General features: G+C 43.3%; 1 protein-coding gene across 3 annotated transcripts in view; it reads right to left on the bottom strand.

Moving 5' to 3' along the window:
* The window catches only part of Sulf1 (Extracellular sulfatase Sulf1), a 78,579-nt gene that overhangs the window by 11,598 nt on the left and 40,479 nt on the right, over window positions 1-26,502 (bottom strand). For all 3 annotated transcript variants that reach the window (XM_069111815.1, XM_069111816.1, XM_069111817.1), the window contains exons 2-4: window positions 22,600-22,916; window positions 21,742-21,981; window positions 5,351-5,672 (exon numbers count right to left, since the gene is read on the bottom strand). In XM_069111815.1, the coding sequence (XP_068967916.1) occupies window positions 5,351-5,672; window positions 21,742-21,981; window positions 22,600-22,852 (815 nt within the window). In that variant the 5' untranslated portion in view covers window positions 22,853-22,916. The remainder of the gene's footprint in view (window positions 1-5,350; window positions 5,673-21,741; window positions 21,982-22,599; window positions 22,917-26,502) is intronic.

Genomic DNA, 26,502 nt, shown 5'->3' with positions numbered 1-26,502 from the left:
TGATATTAGTTCTTCGAATTCAAACATTTCATATACATCAACCTAATAATTATACGAAATAAATTTTCCAGATTTGCATGTCTCCCAGATAAATCTTTAACCCATGACTAGTTAATATCGCACTACCCTAATCAGAAAAATGTACGCTGCGAAACGAATTCGAATCCGATTTTACGGCGATTAATTTTTCCTCCCTAAAAACAGGCGGAGATCTGTATTCCCTAACGGTAATGGTGGCATAAATTCCTTCCGCTAATTACTCGGACGATAAATTTCGATTATCTGATCAGTGGTGATATTAACAGGGCTGGGCGCGTTTCGCTGGAATTAAAACGGACCCTGCGGCGAACCACGTCGCTGCCCCGCGACACGGCCGCACTTAATACAAGCTAAATCTCTGATAAACTCCGTTCCCGCGCCCACGGATTAGTTACGGTGAAAGGGTGCTGTCAAAATATAAACGTGTCTCGTAAACGCGCGATAACGCTGCTTTACCCGTGTCCACGCGTCTACCACTGTCCCTAAAATGGCACGGGGCCATTAACACGAATGCTGCGACCAGATTACAGTAGATCGGTCGTATTAATTGACGGTGAACGTCATGGAGCACGTGGAAACGAAGACAAAACCACCAGTTGATCTGTTCGCGTGTCCCCTTCGAATCGATGAAGCTCGTCGCTGTATTCAAGATCGTAGAAATTGCTTATGTTGTAGGATTACTTGAGCCCTAGCTTCAACATCTTAAAATTGAATCTCCAACTTTGCATGGAACAATTAAATTTGTATATTAAGACATATCATTAACCTGTAATGTAGCAACGAAAGAATGAGAAAATATCGTATTTAGATCAAAGTAAATTGGTTAACTTAATCGAAATACCCAGTCCTTTTTTTTGGTCCTCGATTGTTCTCCGATCGGTCATCGACGTGACTCAGTCGAGTGTCAGACTAGTTAAGCCTCTTTCTACTGAAATCTCGAAATTAACGTGTCTTTCCTTTTCATAGAACGTTTCAACGTCGACTAAGGTGCTTTGCTCTTGTTAGCTCTGGATTTAGATTACATTAGTTAGGCTAGGCCCCTCGAAAAGTGCACACGTCACGCGGCGTGTTTCGTTTATCTTGACCTCGTTGGCACGAGGAGAACTTTGGAAGATTGATTCGCTCCGAATGTATAGATGTTCTGATTAAAGCAGTTCTCTCCCTCGGGTCATTGACATTGTCTTTGTTAATGGACTAAGTTGTTCTTATAATATTTATTCAAAGTAAGCGTTTAAGTACGACGATAAAAACACTCGATATGTTTTTTTAGTTTTTAAATCTCAATGGCACTCTAGTGGCGTTCATTAACTTTCAATTTCTCGACTCTCTTCCTTGAGTTAATCAAATCCTCGAGAGATCCTGCTAAGATTTCCTTTCGATTCTGTTTGATGGTGTGCGATAAGAGACGCTCGTTTTCTCGTCGAGTAAATTACGTTTCACCTTTTTCCCTAGTTTCCGATGAAAAGCCGCACTGCTCTCGATTTCAATCGAGTCTCGATCGATACGGTCTCCTGGTGTCCCAGTAAGACGACCGCTTATCAAGATATTGCATAAAACAGATAAGAATGCCGTGGAGTTCGTAAAAGTAAATTGCGGCCGATCAGTTCGCGAAACGCACCACGACTCTCCCATTCCACCTGCCACGATCGAGTCACGAGTCGTTCGTATCAGCTCCGCGATCAGTATTGTTAACGCGTCGCTACTCTTAAGAAAAATTCCGATTATTCGACGTAAGAAAAGGTAATTGAAGACGTAAATAAGCCAGTACAGCATGTAGATCAGATGTAGTACAGATGCAGAAACAAATCGAGAACGTTGTGAATAATAATAAATCTACATGTTATAGGAAACATATTATTTACTACATGCGATAGTGAGAGAGAAACTGGATTGTATCCGTATATTTTACCAACAATTATTCAAATTCCATAAAATACGCTGTTGTAAAAAAAATTATACAAGTTATGAGTCATTTCGAATATCTTAGACATTCTCTTAATTCGTAACGATTAAAAAGAGATTCAATAAAAAAGATTACAATCACGTTGTATTAAGATTCGGAGGATAATAGCTAATGGGCAGAAAGAAGCGTCGATCTACCATGTGCCATAAAATCGAAGTAAAAAATGGCAAGATTAAATGATACAATTTGATCCATGAATCATCGCTTTGGATCGCTCGAGGCATAGAAAAGAAAGAAATTCGATCGGGATATTACCGGAGTCGTAAAGCCGATTTCGTGCTGCTTGTCGCTCGAATCGTTCTCGATCGAGCGGCGGGGGTAAAAAAGGGAAAAAAAATATTAATTCGTCGAGTGAAACGACTCGGCAAACGGCTGCTTAAGGGCAAGGCAGCGAGTTAAAAGCGTCGTGAAAGCACGTAATTGCGCGTGCTACAGCGTACGCATTAATTTCACTCCCTCTCACTCTCACGTTCTCACTCGATTGGCTTTTGAACGACGCGACAAGAGAATGGCGTGATGTACGAGAGCGGAATTAAAATCCCGGTTATGGAATTAAACGACCAGCTTCACCCCCGTAACTTCTCTAAACGGGTACGATGCAGGCCACTATAGATCGCGTTTAATTATAGTTTACTGCGTTACGTTTCGATTCGCCGATTCTCCAAGGTATAGAAAAGAAAATAACCAGCTAAATATCCCATTCCAATTTCCTGTAGAATGAAACAAGCGTATTGGTCGAACAGTACCATTGCAGGAATAGAATTCTCCCGTGGTACGCGACTTTATGAGGCTTCATTTCAATCCGTGGCAATTGTTCGTGTGAACGGGTACGTACGTACATACGTACGTTTACACACGTTTCAACGAACCAACTAGCAGTATTCGAACGTTTGTTCTTTTTGGCGCTTCAATTGCTCGAACACCGTACAACCAGACGACGATCCGCTCGTTTCGAGTCGAAACTGTGCGTAGTTCTAGCCTGAAGTAGTATTGGCTGTTGTGGGCCGGCACGCATTCAGCCTGAAAATCCGGCAGTGAATCGCACCGTCACACGGTGTCGTTGCTCCTTTTCCCTAGAGGGCGCCCAAGGAAACGAGGTATCTAAGTACACAAAATGATCGTGTCGCGCTAAGTAAATCGCTACGTGTAAGAAGACAAAAAATGGATAGGGAACGCAACGAGTACCACGCTTTTCCAGTATTTTCTTCGTAATAGCGTCGATCTAATCCCCGCAAGAATTCTATCTTCGATACAAAGTTGCAGACGGGGGGCGATCCATGGAAAAGAAAAGATCGACAAATGGAAACGGTATCCACCCACGAGGTTTACCGGCGCGAGGGGTATCCCATGGTGGAGTCGAATGAAATAGGAGGAAGATCTCTTTTTAGAATCGATCCCGACGGGAAATGCGATCCGGCAAAAATACTTCGTACAATGAGGCAATCTGTAGTCCCCCGTTCACAAAAGACCCTTCGCGAAAACGTCACGCGTTTCTCTCCTCCTTGTCGCCGTCTGAATCGCGTGTACAAGTCGTTCAGGTACGCGCTCGTGTCCGGCCAACGAGAAGAGAAACCAAACGAGAGAAAGAGAATGAAAAGGAGACGGAGAAACTACCAGAGGACAGAGACAAAAGATACGTTTTTTTCCATCGTGGAACAGAGAGGTGAATATAATACCTGCATCGTGGAGGTACAATAACGGGGCGTTGTCCAGAGGGGCGAGACGAGACTACCAAGAGGGGTGCACGTTTTTAGTGCTTTTCATCGCACACACTGCACCACCCCGTCTAGGGTACTCCATCACGCGACGATGACACCGTGGCTGCAGTTATCTATCCGGTTGTCTAGTCTAGAGTGCCTCTGTGTCTCTCGCTTTTTCGCCTTCGGTTCCTATCTCTTTCTCTTTCCTCTCTCCTTTACATGTTGTCAAATCATCCACCGACTTCACCGACGTCCGTTTGCGAATTCAGCCCCCGTTGTTCCTTGTTTTCGTTCGCGATTCTTCTTCTCGTTGTCGCGCCAGACCGTTACGAATATCGCCCCGTCCCGTGTATATCCTCGTTAGAACGACGCCTGAATGTCCAACAGCTTGAGAAAACTTTGACACCGGACGTTGGATGGCTGGCGCCCGCGTGCACGCGCACGGGTTCTTCGTAGAAACGGCTCTCGTCAGGAAGCGCGTGTATGGTGGCGTCGACGTCTATGGTGCGCTCGCATGTTACCGTTCGTCATGGTGAATGAAAATGAAACGCATCACGTCGGGAGAATTGGAAGTGTAATCATCGAGGTAGAACAGCTTGGACTGGTTTTTTCACGCCATTAGATATTGCTCTACCGTATAGAGTATAGGTATTGTACATTGTGTTTTGTTGTATGTATATTCCTGTATTTGGGAAGATATTGTATGTAATGTATTTTGGTGATTTTTTTAAGAGAATGTAAAATTAAGTATAAAAGTCTAAGGGTATAAAATAAATTCAAAAGTTCTTTCAAGCCAGTACGTTTCTCCGCTAGACGCTCGTCTGTGAAGACGACTTTACAAAGAATGACCGTTCTGTGTATCGTGGATGATTCCTTTGTAAGAAAATGGGAAGCTTCAAGTACTTGGACAAGGCCATTTGATTTTCTAACCGAGGAAAAGAAAGTGTCAAACACTTGAGGATGGTATAAATCAAGCCCTTTTTTATACTGCGTCATGAGCCAAGAGAATCAACTATAGCATGTTACAGTGTAAAGTGACACAGATCATTTTCTGTAAAGAAAGATACACCAATTTTATAAGACTAGTCTAATAATATTTCTAAGACTAGTTTTATAGACTAGATTAGTCTTGTCTTAAATAGTTTTCCAGTGTTATAATCTTACGTTCCTGATGATCTATATATGTCTTATAAATCGTCATGATATCAAATATCATAAAACCACAGATTCTCCATAAGAGTATACAGCAGTCAGGTTAATAGTCCAACTTATCCTATAATCCGATGTTGAGATCTCTATGCAGAAAATAGCAAATCGCCTCCTACACGTTTCTCCACGCGATTTAATGCGTCAAAAGGATTATCGTTATCGTATATCTCTGCAGCTTAACGTAATAGTCTTGGGGCGATGCTCGAGAAAAGAAGGTAAATTGCGATCTCTGAGAATCTCCGTGGAAAACAAGTTCAAATCCTTTCGTGAACCGTCAAGCGTACATGAAACGTTAATTGAAAGCGGATGCTCGAAATGGCAGAATCTTTGGTAATTGGCAAATAAATTTCTGATCCGGGGCTAACGAACTGACCCAGATATATCTCGCCCGACACGATAACGAAGGCAAACAGAAATGACAAAGTTACTCGGTACTTACTGGTGTGTAGTGACGTTGAAGAAGAGGTGCGAGAACTGCGGCGCTGAATCCTCGGGACCGTGAGGCGCCGGGAAACTCGCGACCAACATCACCGGCTTCCGGGCGAAATTGTGTTTACTCTGGCGTAGAAAAGCCACGCTGTCGTTCGCTATCAGGTCCGGGTAATAGTCTTTGCTGTACTCGAAGCCGTGCTTTATCTTCTTCCCGTTCATGTTCACGCTGTAGTTGTAGTACCGTGAATTCATTATGAGACCGCCCCATTCTCGCCAGCCTGGCGGTATGTACGAACCGTTGTACTTGTTCAGATACTTGCCGAAGTAACCTGAAACGTGTGTTTGCGATAACGTGAATTAAATTAAATCGCGAATAGTTAGAGGAAACTCGATTCTATAAATTGATTGTAGGTTTGAATTAATCTGTCCTGCTTTCCTGTGATTCGTGATTAGTAGTGCGCGGTTAGGGTTGCAACTGCGAATTCGTGTGTGTGTATATGTACGTAGGACGAGTGACCTGAGCGCTAGGGTTATGGGTGAGTGGGTGAGTATTTGACAGAATGCACACGGTCATGGTTGAGCTGTGTGTAGCAAGAACGTGTGTTGTTAACTAGTTCTACCTATGTGGTTAAAGTGACTGTATAATTCATAATTCTCACTGTCGTACGAATTCTAGATTAGTTAATTATTGTTCTTTATATACTGGCGACACGTAAACTGGAAGATCGAGTGCGTTTGGGAAAAAGTATGGATCAGAATGTTGCTATCGAGTGAATAATGACACCAAGGCGTGGCGAGCTCGTTTCAGGCGAACTTAATGAAAGAAAGATCTCTAACACTGGCTATCGCAATAGTAATTAATGTGCTATGGACACGCTCGGTTCGTCGCAGGAACTGACTCATGTAACAGATCGATTACCCTCCCTAATGTTTTGCTTTTATTTCACCCGGCAGTCGAATCGAAAAGCACGGCTTACTCCACGGAACCACCATTCGATCGATCGATTAAGAGAATGTAACTTTCTCGCACTTCTAACTTTCTATTTACCGTCTTCTATCTTTCGTTCGAAAGAACCTAAGGAGAAACAACAGGAAGGAAAGAATAGTTGTGTGTCGAATAACCAGCCATTCGATGTTTGTAAGCTGTCCTAACGATAAATTTTAATCCTTACTTCCACGATTGTCTCTTTATTGATCACCAAATATTAACATCCAATAACAAAAAGTGGATCTGATCAGTTTAGTTTCTAAGATACTCAATTAGAATCTATTCGAAATACTTTAAACAACGAAACACCTTGAATGACAAAATTTTCAATTTCTCACGGATTCGATTCTGATCTAGGAGAATTCCGGAGAGAAATTTCCAAGATTTTCGTTTCGTCCGCGATAAATCAAAGGGCAATCCCATTTTCCACTACCCGTGGAGCCTTTGGTATACAGACACGTCGAAAGATTCATCTCGGGGTGGGGGCGGGGGGTAGCGTTGAATTATTCATACGGGGCACCATCAAATAATTAATTCAAAAGTACCACGCCGTCCCTTTCGTGGTAGCCGCGTTTACATACCTGTAGCCGCGTTTCACTATCGGATAGCTTCTAAGCGGGGGCTTATTTATAACAGTTTGCACGAAGAGCAGCTTCTGAAGGGAGACGGGGCAACTTTTTGCCGGGCCAGGACCACCAAGCTGGTCCAATCGCATTACTCTCGTTTTGTGTTAAACGATGACATCTCAATAAAGGGCCGCCTTGTCGAATAGATATAAAGAACAGTAAATCTTCCTGGAATGAACGAGTCTTGGAGCGAAAATTCCACGAGCGATCCTCTTACGTTATCGCCTGAACGATTCCAGCCGTGTACAGTCGCTAGTCTACAATCACTGGTCACTGACATCGTAATAGAATCTTTGATATATCTGGGTTTTATCGTAACCTGTCATTAGCACCAGTGCAATGTACTTAGTCACCTTCGAATGGCTGTAATCTTGCAATATTCTTGCTTTCTATCTTCGAAACAGTTGAGTCATCGTTCTTATCTTGTCCTCTAACCACTTAACGCACACGTTTGTATCGATGTATACGGGTGTAGATTCTTTTTAGTTTAACTGATTATTTTAGAGATCTTTATACTATTCAGGTTACGATTTGACTTCACACCGAACTTCACTTCTGGGAAATTTAATTCACGCGGTAAAGAAGCAAGCGAGAGAAAGCTTCGATAATCCTAGTGTTGAAAGAGGAAGGGAGAATATTTCAATTTCAGATGTCAGGGATGGTTTTCAAACTGAGCCGAGTACGGATCGCGCGAACTGACGTTTCCCGCGGTGCGCCGGGGGAAAAAAGGATGTCGAGCGGATGTTCGACCTGGTTTCTTCTTCGACACGAGACTAGCGGGTAAGGTGGAGAGGAGAGAAAAAAGTAGTCGTGGATTAATTGCCAACGTCGTTTGAAAAACTTTGACCGATCGTCGTTAAGAGATATTGTCGGGCCGCTTTTTGAAATCCAGACGCGTTTCGCACGAAACAGGTTTAAAGGATCGTGTTAATCTGTTTGAAAAGAAAATTTGCATAAACGTCCGTCGTTTCGACTTAGCGTTAATCGACCGCGTCCACGATTGAACTTTAATTATTATCGATAAATTCAACTCATTGGACATCGTGCTGTGAATAGGTAAAGGCCGATGGCTTGTCTCTTCCGTAATCGAATTAGTTTTTTGACCAACACGAATGGTGTGAAACTTCCTTGAGTTACAGGAAAGATAACAGCCTAACTTATTAACGATATCTTTTAATAACCAATTGACAGCTGAATTATACACAGTGTATTTATGAATATTAATTCCTTCCTATCGAGTATTCTGGTTTTCTTGTCGTGCATAATACCTATATCCTTGCGAGGTCGTTGCCACGATCTCCTTTAAGTGCACTTTACGTGACAGTGACTTAGCGCCAGCCTAAAAATATCTGGATGCACCAGGCAGCCGTAAATGTCAATTAGATTGCTATCGCACGATGCAGCACATGCGATGAACGCTAAGCGTTGATCACAATAATGATTAGCTAGACGGTCGACGACGAGTCTAATTGCTATCCCGTCATCCCAATTTATCACTGTCGCCCTGCTCTACCATTTCTTACGTCATTCTTTGAAAATGTGCATTCTTTAAAAACCTACAGCATATACTTTGCTTATGAAGGCGGTATGTTCAAGTATATCGAGTGCTAGACACGGACAATCGTACCTAACTAACTGCACTTTCACTTACGGACACGCATCTATCGTATTGTATATAAGTACCCATTATATAATCAGATATCCCAACACTTTGGAAAATTTTCCTACGCTAGCGTCCATTATAGCTGTTACCCCTTTTGTATTAAGAACAGAAATGGGCTGACTTTTCTTTTGGATCTAAGTCACCATGTCGACGATTTGACGTTAATCGGAGAAGAGGTTCTATTCTATCTGAAACCAAATATTACAACGTCGTCCGCGATTCGACGCGGTTTGCTGGCTCGATGTGCCCTTTTCGTAAATTCGTTTGATTGGCTTGCCCATATTCCCGCCTACACGAGCGTGTATATCCGCTGCATCGACCGCAGCAACCGTTCCACGATTCCCCCCTGCCGGATATTCGTTTTGTTTGTCCGAAGAGAGGAGAACTCGGAGCCGCGACTGGCGCCAGGATATCACGGTTCCTCCGGCTCGTCCTTTTGTCCCGCTTTGTCGGACAGACCGATCGACCGACCCGGCCGGCTATGTCCCGGCTTTTTACGATCAAACGACGTCCAGGCTCGTCTGGCTATTATTTTTGCATTTTTACCAAAGCACTTTGCGCGTTTTCGCTTCAACAACGCCACTGGCTGCAGCACCGCAGCCTGCGTTTCAGAAGCAACAGGTAACGCCGCGTCATCCCTCGTACTTCAATTGCCCTACTTTCTTTTCTTCCATTCTGCGATGCCATTCTCAGATAGGTTGCCATTTCCTGCGGATAGATTCTCGTCTCGTGAGTTTATAATATCGTTATACGTGTACAGGTATATAACACAGTAGTTAAGTTCCATTTCCGAAAAAATGCAGTTTAACGCAAAACGTTGCGAATTAACGCAAAAATGGCGGTTAGATTTCAACAGTTTATTAATATGTTTATTAAAACAATCAATAATTAATATAAAGTATTACTAAAAATGGATTAAATGTTGCAATATTCAGAAATCCCACACGCAAATTTGGACATCATATCACGCTTACTTAACTGAGGAACATCGAATGACGATGAAATTTTCATTACGTTCGTTTTTACATGAATTTCTCCAATTTCTCCAATCCTCGGTGATACGGTGAAATCGTGTTGTAAGAATACGGTTGTAATGCAAAGGAGGCCTACGTATTTAGAATGGTATTGCACATGTAGTCCAAAAATTTCATAACTCAAAACGATTCAGTTTCGTGTTAAAAATTGAAAAGCTTGTTTGTATTGTTTTTCGAAAACACATAGTGTCGAGGTCGTTGCATCGGAGGTCAAGGTCGCTTGAAAGTTACGAGGAGTCGTAAAGAGCACGTTGTTACCAGGCCATTTGAAGAGCACGTTGTTACCATGGGGTTCTGTAGAGATTGCGTTATTGGTAGTAAAGGTCCTTTGAAAATCTTAGATGGATCATCGAGTTTGTTAACATAGATTTTGAAACTTATTAAGGGTTATCGAACTTCTAATGTCTAGAAATTAGTTTCAAACGTTCCAGGTTTAACATAGATCCTCTAACCTAACATAGATCCTGAAGATTACTCGAAAATCATTTTCCTATAAAATAATCGTTTTACGTTATTTGAAATAATTATTGTGATACTATAAACAAATAAGATGATATCTTATACACCTACCTAACAAATTACTACCTAACAATTATTTTTATAGTTTAATTTAGAATGCTTTAAAAGTTGTAAAAAGTTGTTCGGTGATCGGATATTTTAAAAGCAAACGTTCCGCGATAAACGTGTAGCGCGCTCCAACAGTGCAGTGGTACTTCAGCAATGACAAAAGAATTTCAATGAACAAGAGCCGCGAGCCCCATCCCCAAGTGCATGGTACAAAAGCCTGCGTCCGCTGGTGCTCCAGTTAAATCTGATTAGCTGCAAGCAATGCAGTTCATAAATCCGATAGCAGCATGTTAAAGCTGCTCTATAACGGCGAGCCGGTGAGATATATCGGAAGAAATTTGGAGGTTGGTTGCGCAGATTGTCATCATCGTTTCGGACTCCTGTCACGAAAATGGACCAACGGGTTCGGGACAGCCGAATTAACGAACAGCGCAGAAATTAGCAAGGTTAAGTTACACGTGGCTATATTCGGCGCATCGCGATGAACCAAATCGCTAATGGGTCTCCTTCCAATTATTTTGGCCGGTTGTTTCGTGCGCCAAGGGTATTAACCCCCTTTGAAGCTGGCTCGGATCGTTCGCGTGTCGGCCCGTTTCTAGGATTTTCAAACGTCCCGCGGACGATTTAAAGGTGCATCGCATGTATCCAACGCGAGCCAAGTTTAACGAGGCCCGTAAAAACGTATCACATAAGAAATAGCAGCTTTATATTATACACAAATCACCAGTTATTACGAGGAAATTTCGTGATCCCGAGCCAGTGGTTCGAGACCAATAAAAATATATCCTTTTACGAGTAATAAGGAGATGACGTACACGCGAGAAGTTCATTCGACGAACGAGCATCTTTGAAAGTATCGTTGATTCTAGGAACCATGAAACCAGTCAGGATGTTCCTTTCTCAGACTCTGTTTGCTTTTCTGACTCGTGTATAGGTCTCGACAAATATAGCCGAACCTTGGTAACTCAAATTCTAAGGGAAGAGCTGCAATCTTCGAGTTTTGTGCAGGTTTTTTCTTATCGAATTTTTCGGTCAAAATAAATTTTAACAACCTTGTAAAAATTTTTACGGTAGAACGAAAGCGAATGAGCAAAAATTTGGTCTTGTAGGAGTTTGAGTTATCGAGGTTCGACTGTATCGTGAACGTCGTTGATGCATCGTGGAACTGTTATTTGCAATTTCTCGGAAGACTTTAAAACTCATGTAAGTAAACTCATGGTAATTCGAAGGCACCGCATTAGCACGCAATTACGCGAATCGTCGCATTTAATAAGCGCCACACTTACCAAGCATTAATCAGAGAAAATACTTCTGAATAACATTTATACCTTCGTCTCGCGTTGATACCGTCATTACGCAGTTATTGTGATTATGTAGATAATGGGGGCCGATTTATCTTATTACCGAAGCAAACGATTTCGCCCCGTGTTCCTCGTTTATTCTCAATTGTTCATTTCTTAACGAGACTACTGGAAGACCGTTGCTAGTTCGAACACAAGAGAAGTCTGTATTCGAAAATCCATTCGCGAACAAACGTTAACAAGTTGTACCATCGAGGGTAGAAACACCTTTCGGGCGCAGCTGCACCTGCATCGCAAACGCGATTATCAGCTACACGACAACTCCTACGTATTTCCAGGCCTGACATTTCCTGGAATTTGAGTGGGTGCTTTCCATAGAATAGTGCTCCGCCTCTATAAACTGAAGATCAATCGTCTCAAGCTGTATAAACTGGAATCCGGAACTCTTATGTAAATAACTGAAATGCTAGCAAGTGTATAAGGAAGTTACGATATTTTAGATATCCGAAGAATGGGAAATTACTTTAGTTGCAAACAAAAATAGTATGAAACACGATAAAACCAATCAATCATGATCATATGATCACGTAACATTTTCTAGAAAATAAAAAACTTATTTAAAAGTAGTACAATTTGGGTGTTTAGTTACCTACGCTAGGGTTGTAGCATAGTGCAACGTGTTGCCAGAGCTTGCGAAATTTCCCCGTCTCGTATCCTTTTTTCGCGATTCGAATAAATCCCAGAAGAGGAAAACGCGAAGAAAATCACGTCTCTTGTTCGAAAAGACTGCAGTGGTTCCGGCGGCTTAAGGTTTAAGGTGTCATTCGTTTTCACCCAATCACAGGCAGCTTCGCACGCCTTTTGACGACGGCGTAGAGAGGGTCGCAAAAGCCCAATGAATGCACCGATCCGCAGAGCTGCACCTGCATCGTGGGGGCCCTTCTGTGCTCGCGATGTGTGCGACCCTCGTGTATCTTGCGGCGAGCTTGTGGGTGCCCCGTGTTAGCCCGGCTCGTCTTCGACCTCCTCTCCTCTCTCCACTCTCTTATCCTCTTTCTATCTCTGTCTGGCCTCCGGTCCTCGTTTCCCCCTTCAGCATCGGTGTTCTCTTTCCTTCGTGTCCCACGCGAGCACTCGAAAAACTGGCGGCGCGTCCTCTCGAGCCGCAACACAGCCACGAACAATGCACCTCCGCGCTGGTCTGCCGCGCGGCGCGATTTAAATTTAGATAATCTCACCTGCACGAACCCGAGTTAGAGGCTACCTGAGCCACACATCGTGTGTGCACACGCTCAATTGTGCCCCTTCTGCACTACAACCACCACCGCTATGGGGTTGATCATCCCTTTTCCATCGTACCTTGTGTGAAAACTCCGAGTTTCTCTACGATGGTTACCTCGAAATTTCCTCCCGATTGTAAATTTCTCTCTTTATTGATACTGCCCTTTTATTACGCAGCTATTTTCTAGCGGCGAGGCTAGAGGTACGGCGAACGAACGTCTCGTTGCGATTACCAAAGTTAAAACGCGTGAGCCACGGTTAGAACTCCACGGTTAACCGGGAACTTCGCGTATTATTAACGTGGATGGTTCGAAGGCCATTTACGGCTCAACTTCCTTAACGAACTCCCAGCGAAATATTCCAGCAATATTACAAGTTAACTACCAGCTGCCTTTGTATCTCTTAATATCCGACATATTTGCCTGTCTACGAAGTACCTCATCGGTATCTCTCATCGTTTTCAACGTTGCATCGCGTACATATCCATGTAGATGAGATTCGATGAATTCCACGAGATTCTCCGACGAACAGGGAGAATAACGACTACGTCAACGATGAACAGTCGAGCAAGAACACCGACCTGGCTATCCCGATAACGCCTAGGCTCCTCGCTTCAGGACCTCTCACGAACCATCCAGAGTTTCGTGCGGTACCGGCGCATCTCCGCTTGTATCTATGTTCGGTTCTTCCCTTCGTGATCGTCTGCATGCTACATCACCGAATAGCGCCGGAGATATCTTTTGAACGAAGGCTGTTTCGCTTGCCTTTCAAAATATTCTATGGAGTCGTGATTACTTTAAAATGGGATTATAGTAAGATGGAATTACTCGAATCAGTAGAATACGTAAGGCGAAAGCCGTATGACGAAGCTAAGCAATTTGCCAAATTGTTGTTTTTCATATTTCTTCTTGCTCGAGTTAAAGTATACTAGATATATTTTCTCATCGTTACGTTTAATACGTGCATATATATTTAAGATGTTCAAGCGTACCTTAGTCTACTTTTGATTCGAATTGAAATATACTCATAATTCCTTTTCCGCATCGAAGATGTCTGCATCGGATATTTTATAGGATGTTAGGAGAAACGCGATGTTTACGAGACGTCCAAGTTTGTAGAATTATTTGAACACGCTTAGAGAACCGCGAGCATGTACAATGCACGCGAATTATGAGACAGCGAACGAGAAACGCGAGTCGAACAACGCGATATATCGTTTACCAACATCTTTCCAACTCATCGCTGTTTCGTGCTTTCTCCTCTGCCTCTCATGCCCTCAGTTTTGCAAGCCTTGTATCCAAGATTCACGGAATAACCTACTCGATTGCCATATACGACATGCCGGAACCGTGCGAACTCACAACGTACAAGGGGATTTGTTTTATTGCCGTTTAGGTCTGGCGTGTGAGGGTAGAAGTTACTTCGTTGCGTCGATGTGAAAATACGATTTCGAACGAATCGAACGCGAATTCCACGAAACAAAGCATCGTTCCATCGATTAAGAATTTTCTCCTCGCTATTGGAAATTGTATCTGCATGAAAAGTTATCTTAGAAGTGATTTTTTTTCTATTCTTTTTAGTTATGAATCGAACAAGTCCTCGTGAAGTTAATAAACTGTAGTTTAATACTTTAACTGTAATTGTACTGTTAATGATTCTAGTCTTGCGAATATTACAAGACCTTATCGCATTCTCTGCCTGCTCCCCTTCAATTTCGCAAAAACCATTGTTGGATTTGGCCGTGGTTTCGTAATAACCATTCTCAAACCGCATCGTGGGGGATCTCTATCGAACAGAAAGGAACGGGTGTTCTTCACATAGCCATTTTCTCGCGCCTTGAACACCCGTGCGAAAATCTGATACCGATAAATTGGGTTTTAAGAACACCTATGCTAGCGTACGTAAATTATACGGTGGAGAACGACTCTCAGATAAGGGAACATCCGCTCTGGTATTCACCCCGCGTGACGCCCTTGCTCAACCATTGATAAGAATTGTTAAAGAGTCGCGAAAATATTTCTATCGATGGTCAAAAATGATTAAAACTCGGATCAATGTTTGAGAAATACCCTGCATCGCACACGTACGAGAGTCAAGATACGAAATAGTAAAATTACCGAATGATCACGGTTTGACGACCTTCTGAATGTTTTACCGATGAATCTTCAAGGATTATCTGTAACGTAATAAAATATAAAGTCCGCAAAAAAAGTTTGATAAAAGAACAAATAATATCTTAAAAATAAATTGCATAAATTACAAGTTATTCAGTGTCAGGACTGTGAAATTATAAAGGTCTGTAGCCTATACTTTGTAACTTGCCAGTTCGCTACTATTATTGGTTGGTAAAATATTATGCAAAATAATTCTGCTAATTATCAAGAATGTTTCCACCACAACGATTATAAAATACACCCTTTTGACCAGGAGAAATTCGTCGAAGTCGTAAAATGCGGTATAATAATTCGTTGCCAGCTACAAGCAATCAAAGAAACGAGGAAAAACTTAATAACCATGCCAAGAGTACTTCTCCTCTTGTGACGGTTGATGAAACTCTTTTTAAATAGCTCGTTTCCCGAACGTATACTTACATACGATTCATAGTTTTTCGCGTTGGAAAGCGTTTCATTGCACGACAAACGAGAATCGAGCTAGAGCGCACGGTACGGTCGCATGATATCTTTTCCGAGAATCCATGAACGAGATCCAGGTGCCACGAATGGCTAATAAGTATAACACGGCGGTTGTAGCTTCGTGTTCGATTTACATAAAGTAGATCTCTGCTCGGTGAAATCTACCGGACGTCGATCACCGTGAGCCAAGTATCTGCACGATCCATTAAGATCTATCTGATATCCTATTAAGATTTAGTTTATTTCAATGGAAACGACATAATCGAGCCATTGAATAAAAGATCGTTCGTATGTTCGTACGCGAAAAATTCTTAAACACGCGATACTTCGATACCATAAAATTCAATTTTTTTAAAATTCTTCATAGCCGAATTTCACGAATCACAAGGCAAATTGCTCAGTCTGGCGCAAATATCATTCTGGCCGATACATATTAAGAAACATAATATGTACCATGCATCCAGGTCAACTGGTTGAAATGCAACTTATTCGATGACTGTTGAATTTTGTGGTGAGAATATGTCAGTGAACAGGTTCGTGTAAGGTGTGCCACCGAATGTTTCTCGCGCTCGTTCTCACTTTCAACACTTCGATTCGAGTGCTTTGGTTTATCCAACACTGAATCTGTTCTATACCTGGCATGGTTTTGGGCACGTGTGTGGCCTTATCGTTATATACTCGACAGCCGGCAAAGGGAAACGTAAAGCGAAAAAACACTGTGTAAAGATGCTGTCGAAACCTTTTCCCATGTTTGCTCTTCACCAGAAACAATTCCTTTAAACAAGCTTAACTGATTTTACTGCCCAGCAAAACGTTCGAAGCGCCATTCCTCTTTGACGTTTAATTTACTCGTCTGTGGATGCTTTCGATATATTTTAAACGTAATTCGTATAAAACCTGCTGGGGCTTGGATCGTCCTCGAATTCGGAGAAGAATGTCGCGCAGTGGACAAGATTGCTCTGTACGCGTAGGCATTAAGGCGATCTCAGGGTCAGCTTCATTTCTTCGAATGGAATGCAGCGGTTTTTTAACGTACAGGGTGAAAGCCACTTTTAAGAGAACTTCACCGCTGCGTGCCGCAAGGACATCCAAGGCCATGTAGGATCTCAAAATCTACGTCCAACTAATCTCATTAACAAGATATCCTATTTCCGCTTTGGGATCCAGTTCATGTATAAACCACGACTGTGCAAAAAATCAAATTGCGACGTACGATCAGTTAAGACCTCAAACTCTTCACCCACCTACGCAACAGTAATTGAGAAACTTTGTGGGAAAAGACTTATAGACATAGTATCTTTGAAGGTAGTTTCTACTGAAATACGTAAGTCATACTAAAAAGCCAGAACTCTCGAACTTTCAATAGAATTTGCTTGATATACCAATTTCTCTTGCGAACTCTTTTTTAACGAAAAAAAAAGAAACTCCTCGATCGCATTCATCCTCGGAAACGAACCACGCAACGAGGAGCGACCTGTACTGTACTGTATGCCACGCTTATCGTTCAATCAGCGAGATCAATACGCAAGCACATAGTTAGCGGCATATTGTTTTTACTTGCCAACGCGGAGCACCCAAGTCGAACAATCGAAGCAATACCGTTGCCTTGGCTACGCTTCGCATTTGTACTTCCTGTCGCCGCATAAAGCCGCGAACAGGACGACTTTAATAAAAACGCGGAATCGATTGTAGGAGGAGCGAAGGTCGTGCTTCTCGTATGATCCCGAGGCTTTCGTTGCAATTCGACCTTCGAGATCGTCGAGACTCGAGACGAAGAAGAGAATCGGGTAACACGACGGAACGGAACATACGACCGATACTCCCAGTTTCACGGTTTTATATGCCCTTAACTTCTCGCTATGTATTTCAGTATTATCGCAGCGCAAGATGCACGCCGCGCTCGTGAGCAACGCGAGGAACGATCACGGACTAGTTTCTCGGACCTAATTAGCATCGGCAAATTCAAGTCTAGTTTCACGCCCGTTAGACAACGTGGGGTCGCAAACGCGGCCTAAAGGTGAGGCCTGGGTAATATATGCGCGCGTGACAAGATCCTCTTGCGAAGATAGCGAAGAAAATTTGTCGCCTAGTCTGTGTGCCAGCCCTGGTATTCTGGTCAGGGACACTCCGCATGCATACAACAGACGACGATAACGAAACCAGTTCTCTTTCGCTTTGTGACTGTTCGGTGCCGGCGATCGGTCGTCGCGGTTCACGGCTCGTAATTATTCCTAGGATCGTTGGCGATCCCACCCTGGAAGAACCTCCTCGAGAGCGTATGTCTTAAGAAAATAGACCTCCTCTATAGGTGAATTCGTCTTCTTCTTCTTCTTCTTTCGTATTTCTTTTCCCCCTCATCACGACACGTCGCAGGAGGAAACAACACACGATTCGAAGACATAACCGTGAAAATAACAGGTTCTTAATTTTCGAGACAAGAGAAAAAGGTAACCAGAAGCCGGCAGTCACGAGCAAACCGGATCGCGGCCAGATTGTTTAATGCCTGTGTAATTTGAACTCATTTCACCGAAGATGGATAGCTGTCTGGCTAAAAGAGAATCATGCCGTCCCGACAAATTGATTAATTATCACGCTTTTTCTCGATACAGAAGATGTTAGAATCTTTTTACTCTCCGAACAACCATCTATTTGTTATATACATCCTTCGGATAGAAGTTGTCCAACGAGCGTATGATATTTAGAATTTTTCCACGTATTTCCGAAATATCCAAAGAACAACGATCAAAGTAGCTCCATGATATGTCCATTAGAAAAAATAAAAAAAATTACGAAGGAAACATAGGGACGATACGCAGTTGCCTAGAGCGAAGTTAAAGCACCAGAGTCACAGCGCGACGATAATTAACGGACGTTGCCGTCCCAAGATGATCTTACTCGAATTTACTCGAACAGAGAAGATATCAGAGTTTACGGAAGTGGGCATCGTGGACAGCGTCACGTGTGGTGAAATTTTTGGAAGGACGCCAATCCGGTGCCGGATGTGGACGGAGCTTAAAGGCTGAGAAACCTGGCCGCTTTCAGGGAGCAACGTCCTACCTCGTCGAATATAGTCGTACGTAGAGAGAAGCTGGTGTAGAGAAGGTACGGACGACGAAACAACAGGGAGACACGGATGGACGTCGGAGAGAGAGATGTCGTTTCATCGTGGTTAAAGGGAAGACGAGAGAGCAAACCTTGGAGGGCTCTTCCAACAGGAGCCTGTCTACCCATCGAAGGGTCGAACTGTCACGATCGTGAGAAGATTTTTGTCTCCACTCGCGTTCCTTTACCGGTCGTGATCTCTTTTCTTGTGTACTCCCTCGGTGATCGACGACGACCAAGACTATGTTTGCGGAGGGGATTCGAATGCACGTTGGGGCTACTTTCGCGAATAATCTTCCAACCAGATAGCCTCTCGCGGGATCTATGCACACTCCGGCTGAGATACGATGAAAGCTTGGTCTAATTTATAAGATCCTGTTCGGTGAACGCGATACGCCTTTAAAGGACGCTTGGAGTTGCCGATAGTGGCTTTCCGTGGATTTACGTAATGGTGAATTTTTCTTCTGTTTGTATTGTCACCAGTATACGACGGATACAATGTATCGCGGCAGAGGATAAGCCCTCGAATTTTTACAAGTTTTATAAATCTTTATTTTTACAAGTCCACGTCTGAAGCTCCCTTCAGTTTAAACTAGAGAAAAGTTTCAGGAAAGATTTTTAAGAAAATTAGCGCACAACAGATACTATCAGAAAAGATGCTGCTGTTATTAATCATTGGCAAAAGCTAGTGTCTCTCAAAGTCTAAAAAATTACTGGGTCCTAAAGAGGTTAATAAAGAATCACGTCAGAAGAAAGATTGTTTCCATAACGGTATTTCATCTTCTTTCAAATATATCGCGGAATAATTTAATGGGAACGTATTTTTAGAGGATTGGTAGGACGAAAAAAGATACATATATATATATATATCTCGTAGAGAGACTCAGGGAGAAATATTTCTTTGAGGTAATTTGCATGTTTCCCAAAATAGGCTCGACAAGCAGGACGGAATTGCGGCGACCGGACCGTTTGGAAACACGAACGAAAGGAATAAACATGGAACACGTGAAACAGGTAGGAGACGGTGATTGCCTTCAGCGTTGCTTATCGCTGGAAGCAAAGCTTTTCGCTCGGTACGTAGATCGGTTATTAAATCGAGTATTAAGAACATAAAACGAGTAACTGTCCGCTGTAATTTCTTATAATGAATCCACGAAAGGTAAAGAGCGTAAAGTAATTCCGGGCGTAATTGGAAGTCTCCGGGAGATTTGGAGATAAGTATACGGCCAAGTAGGCTAGAAAGATAAAACTTTAATCAGTTACCGTCGAGAGGTCAAACGTCCTCCTCCTTCGCATTACAAGTGTTCTTCAGTGTTTTAAACTCTTCCTCTCTGCCTCTCTGGAAACTAGAAATGCTTATCTCAGAACGGTTACATCTCGTTACTTTCATCTCTTCGGTCTGACTATCTCTGGACACTCGTTTTCACGCGAACGATTACTAACCGGAGCAATTTTATTGTTCCAAGATTTAGAATTCCTTGGAATTCTTCCGATAAATCAACGAGAATTTCACGGTACACGCGGATGGCTGAGAAGCTCGCATTCTCTCGATTAGCCGATCGGCCATCAGCCGGTCGAAATCTCGTTGTTGCCCCGAAATCGATTCATCTCGAGACGCTAAAGCACACCGGGATCGCTTTCAGGCTTGCAAAAAGGTGTCTGTAAACAGCTGCAGCTGATGAGAAGCCTCCTCTGTTCGTGAAACCTTACCAGACGATTCGAACCAGATAACTCCCGACCGTGCCTTCGGTGAAATTCTCGAAAAAAGACCAACGACATTAGGTGTCGGCGGTGTATTCTTCGGCCTCTCAATTTCTGCCTCGAATAGAACTCAAGATCATGCTTGGTTAGAAGCGCGGGATGTATGGTGGAGAGTTCGATTCATCGTTTAATCGATCGTTCCCGATCATCGGGCGTCCTTTCAAAAAAATCCCGACCAGACTTTAGTCCGCCTACCCTGGACCCTCGATACCGATTGGTAATTGTATCGAGCCTCCTCCTCGTCCATCGAGGACGCATCATCGCGACGCCGTCGATGAGGACCACGCACAAGCCCGGACGCTGTAACTAGCGAACAATGCAAACAATCGATGCACCGTCGCGATTCATCTGCATTCAATCCGCCGTCGGTTCCTGAATTATTGTTCTCCGATGATCGATCGACCGCTCTCGATGCAATCCAACGCTCTATGAACATGTTGCAACCGTTTTTGGCCCCGTAGAGAGTTTCCCTCTCTGGGCTTCGGCCCTTTCTCTCTCTCTTTCTCTCTCAGCAACCGGCCAAGATACGCCTGGATAGCGAACCAGGAGGGGAGGAGCACACACAATTGCGGACTCGACGAACGCGGACCAACAACTCGCCCGGCGAGATCGAACCTCGAGAAATTCTACGGGAATTCGTTGCCATATTCGTTACGTCTACCTTGCAATGGGCTGCGAGTGTCTCGCTCGGTACATAATTACCCTCGTGGAACCAGAATCACGCCAGTCGAGAAGATAAAACGTGTAACCATGCTGCGGATTTGCCGTGGCATTCTTATTTTCATTCGTGTTTTTATAACCGCGATTATACGCGCAGAAGTGGATGGCATTTTATACGTGTGCAGCAGAAGCTTTTCGATCTTTTGTCTCAATTGAAAAAGTCCCAGTAGCGAGTAGTCTTGCCCCGTTGCGATAATTGCTTATGCAACGAGGATTTATCGTGTCGAACGTACTTGACTCCAATTACGAGCGAACAAGACGAACTAAGTATAAGCATTTCAATTGAAGGTGGCCAGATTCTCTGATTTCGCGGTGTCAGGGATCAATCAACTCGCCGCTGCGTGGTATTACCACTTGCAGCTTCGCTAGTCGGCCTCGCTAAACGTCTCCGTTTAAACTTCGATGTAGTATCTGGACGTCATTAGGAAGTCGCGCCACGTAACGAAGGACACTGGTAGATAAATAATTCCCCTGCGATATCTCTGGACGACTAAACATCCGTGGACAGCTACCAATCGTCTGAATTATCTACGAGCTGATAGCACGAGATCGTATCGTCGATTCCCTGGCTAAGAAACGCGTCCAACGACTGAACCCGATCGCGTGACTCTTTTTCTGACCAGTGCAGCGTGTCTGAGATGGTAGAGCCACATGCACGGTTAGGTTCTGTCATCGAGAAGGGTGAAAAGCGGTTAAGGTGGTTCATCGTGACGAGTACTCACCTGTACGATATCCTGCGTTGCTCAGGTAAGCGGCGAAGGAGTGAGGCTCGTGATCTCGTTGCCACTGTGGGCTGCTGCAGTTGTCGTTGTTCGTGAAGACCTCGTGATTGTGAACGTAACGGCCGGTCAGCAAGGAGCTCCTGCTTGGACAACACATAGGAGTGGTCACGTATGCGTGTCTCAGCTCGGCTCCCTCGTCCCTTATTCGCCTTAGGGTCCGTGGCATGAAGTTCAGCGAACCTGAGGGATTGGACCAACCGCAACACACGATCAGAAGGAGCCTCGAAAAAGAACTCTTCGGGCAAGGATCGAAAGATAGATAGGGGGATCTTTCTTTTTCCATGAGGAGCAGGTTACGTTTTCGGAGAAATACCGGTCGGATCGTGATTGAATTTCATTTTTTTCTTTCTTTAATACGATCCTTTCGGGCGGACTGTTAAAGTTATTGTTGGGCACGCGTAATCTTGTAAATGTTTTTGAAGGTTTACACATACCATGCAGAGTAGAAAAGAAGGCTGAGCTGAATATTTCTGTTGGATAGATTATTCATTAATCATAGATTATTCATCGAAAGTTTCATATCTACGAATAAGTACTTCCTTCTTACACGGTTTTTTGTACAGCACGGGTTGTTAAGAAGGTGAAAATAAAAATAATATCTATCTGTCAGGAAAAGATGTGTGTATGAATGTATGTGTGAATGTATTGTAATAAGAATATGACTACGAATGATTGAAGAATATGAATAAGAATATGTCTATGTAGTTAGGTGCGAGGAAATCGTTATTGGCTAATTGACTATACTGAACAAATAAGGATTGTGAAGTAACGATAAAGGTGTAATAAAACAAAGCTAACCAAGTTCCACATCCTGGTCGTCCGTCAGAATCAGCACTATGTTCGGCTTCCTTTCTCTGGGTTGCTGGTACGGCAGATAGGGTGAGTTGGACTGAGAATTGTAATTGTTGTTCCCGTTGTTGTAATTAGCCTTGTGGAGGGAGCCACCACGACGCTGGCTGCCGTAAACGTCATCGACAGGGGCGTTCGCGTCCGTTCGCCTGGCATTGACACCCAACAATAGCACCACCAAAAACTGTAGTAACTTCCTCATGGTGGCTGGTCGTCGGTTGCACGCTCTTCCTCTCAATCGAGTGTCATATCATGGCGTTCTGTTGCTGTAACAAGCGGGGCGTGTCTTACGTTAATGAACAGTTTTGCCTGTGACGTTGATTGGATAGCAAGTCGATAGGTCTTTTGTGTAGTCTAGTGACCGTGCTCTAAGCTTCAACGATGTTGCTGTATACCCTGATAAACCTTTTCATTCTTTGCTTGTCAATTAATTTCTTTCCATTAAGACTACGACGATCGCTTAGTCAGTGGTTTAGAATTTCCACCGAAATTACCGATATCCATATGAGTGTCATATGATAGTTCGTTCGAAATTAGTCGCCGATTCGGAAACACTTTCCTGAAGCGATCGATTTCGATCGGACTTTGAGTCCCATCCAGCCATGAGTCTCGCTCTAGTAATCATGCTCGATCCTCTGAAAGAAGGGATAGGTTTTAGCGAAAAACACGGCCCATGAAACGGGACAATTAAGTCCGCTGGTAGCCGTGCCACACAGGAAGATCGCATGATGGTAGCTGAATCGCTTAGGGCTGAAATTCTTGCGCGACCGAAACGGATTGCGTAACAGCTCAATGCCTCGGGATCGAGTAGCAAGCTACGCGTCCGCTAATTATTACCAATAACTCGACGAACCGGATCGTGCAACGCCGTGCGAAACAATTAACCAACAGTGCCGCTATTAGCCGTGGTTTCAGTCATAATGGAACGTAGCTCTATCGAATATTCGAAGCGAATGCGAAGCGGGACGTGATCCCCGTAACTAAAGACTAGAAGGCGAACGGTAGAGAGCCAGGGCGAGCAAGGTCTTGCAAAGCCTCGAGAACGAAAGATGAAAGATGTAAAAAAGAATGGACGCGACCGAAGCAGGCTACAAGCCGCGCGCACAGCGCAACCATAATCGGATAGTTGGGGTTTTATGGCAACCCTCCGTCGCATTCCACCCGGCAGACATTTCGCGAACGATCGGCCGCCTCGTAAATAGTCGTTAGCACCTGAATTATCCGTGTTTCATGCGGTGAATTGTGGCAGACGCTTAAATCAACGCTGCTTCTTTCGCGCGCTATACATACACACTTTTCAGGATGGTGGGACAGTTACCGGCTCAAGGTATATCTAACATGATGGATGTTATCGCGCGAACGTGGGCGAACTTGGATATTGAATTATCTTGAGGAAACATTGAACACTTGTGCTTGATCATTTTCTATTAGACAGGTCGATCGTCTTCCCTTCATATTTCATATAGCATGGTTATTTAAGTCATATAAACTTGGACGTATTACAATCCAATCTTCGGCAAGGAAAAATATCAAAAATGAGAAAACGATTGAAATAATTGTATGGTAAGAGTATTCGAATCAGCGAAGCGATTTTATATATATACAAGAACTAACAAAATGCACAACACAATGAATCGTAAAAATGAAGCAATAAATGCACACGCAAATGAATTATGATAATTACAACCGAGAATTGTTACTAGTTGAATAAATTTTCCTTTTGATGAGTGGAAATTATATTCGCATAAACAATTACGACCGTCAATGCACACAATAAACGTATTTCATTGTTCATCACGTCACCAATAATTTGTTTGCAAACGTAAAGGATTTGAAAATTGCTCACACCCAAGCTCGAATTACAAAGCAAACTACGTACGTTGACTGAAATAGTCCTACACTTACCCCATCACGACCATCGTCTTTATTCGAAACCACCTCACGTAGCCAAGAAACTTTTGAAATATCAAGCGTTTTCATTCGTTTTTCAAGTATAATCCATAAGTTACGAGTAGTAGAAGATATTTCAGGATCGCTTTTAAGAGTGACCGCGATTCCAATCGATCAGCGTGGAAGAATGGAAGGCAGACGTTTTAGGGCAGGAAGTGGAATATGGATGCGGATAACTGAGCAGCGAGTAAATTTACGATCCGGTTCGAACGGGTTCCCACGGATCTCGTGGAAACGGGAAGACTTTTTCGCGACGATCGTGGTATTCGCGTCGCGATCTTTTCCCCCTTCCTCGACCTATTTCCGGGGAAATACGGCCTTTTATTAAATTTCTCGATACGTGCCACTCTGTCCTCGATGTATCCACAACGCGACTCGAATAAGGAACGATACCCTCTGTTGCTGTCCCTTCTGACCGAAAAACTTTTCCAATTGTCCTAGCGAATGTCGAATTTATCTTTGACCCACCACGAAGAATTCAACGAAGAAGAAGATATTAACGCAGTATTTCAAGCTAATATTCTTAGAATTGTTACCGCACCTTCCCTGTATAACTCAGAATAAGTTCACGTAAAGTTCACGTAAGATCACGCGAAGTCTACATAGATCAGAGAAAGCGAGATTTCATCTTTACGTAGCCATCTGGTGAACAGTATCTCACGGTGAGCAACAGTTCCGCGCACGAGAAGAACGATAAAGCAAGAGATTCCACGAAATACCAGCTATCCGCTTCAATAAAACTTCCCGTCTTTCATTTGTTTTCCTGTTACATTTAAAAAGAAATTTCTCCAAAAAGACTAACGAACAAACGACAATATTATGTATCGTTAATTAGCGAGAACAGCTCCTCTGAAGTTAGATCCGCGTGTCTAAAGGCGGCTGGGAGAATATCAGAAAGCCATGTCACGGCCGATTCGATGTCTTGAATCCCGCATTAATTACCGCTAATTGATAATCACCTTTGTCGACTGAATCAGTTAGGCAAATAAGAACAGAATATATGGAGTGGGTCTGTCGAACGTTCAAGAAACAATATTCCTCTTTCTCCAACTCTCTCAAGAACACCTTTCATCCGATTCGCCAAGAGAAACCTGTCGCGATACATTATGTAATTTATCATCCTGGTAATTGGTCATGTGGACGTCGATTAATTTACGAAAGTTCAAGGAATGAAGTCCCTCGATGAAGATGGAGAGGCAAAGGAAGGAGGATACTGACGTCAGAACTTTTGATAAAGAGGTACCCTCTCAGTTAGCCGGCTGTATGTCGAATTAGGTCCGGGTCCTGGTCTGAAACTTTCATAGAAGGAGCAGATACAGGAGGGGGAGTTTTAACGAGGAACTCATCTGCATCCAGAGAGCTTCACATTACCCTATGAATCTGGTCATCTGTGTACGTAGAACACTTATCCTTTTTCTTATAAAAAAGAAGCCCAGATTCACTGGTCCAAATTACGACGGTATTTTCGGTCGCTGATACGTAGATCCAACAATGATATTGCAGTGGTCTCCAGTGGCAAAACGTTAGCTACCAATGCACTGAACTCCATATATTCTCAGTTGTCGCAGGGCTCGTGCGACCAGAGCACGACGAAGTGACTAAGAATAGTAAAACAATAATCTCTCCGTTTGTTTCGCAAGCACAGCAATTGAGTAACTACATGGCCGTGCAGGGAGTCGTACTCGGCGACGTGTAGTCGCAGAAACAGGAAACGAGTCCCGATTCCCCGAGGAATCTATTTTATTGCAGCTTATGCTTGAAAGTAACACGCGTCTCGTACGACTTCTGAACAAAAGTGTACCTATTATTTATACAATAGTTACATATCTGGAAATTATGATAATTTTGCCACTATCTGTGCAATAACACTACCTAATCACTGTGACAATGTTCACTACGAAA

The sequence above is a fragment of the Bombus flavifrons genome, chromosome 4, assembly GCF_040668555.2.
Source record: "Bombus flavifrons isolate JBK064 chromosome 4, iyBomFlav1_principal, whole genome shotgun sequence".
Lineage (NCBI taxonomy): Eukaryota > Metazoa > Arthropoda > Insecta > Hymenoptera > Apidae > Bombus > Bombus flavifrons.
This window is presented reverse-complemented; position numbering and strand designations above follow the sequence as displayed.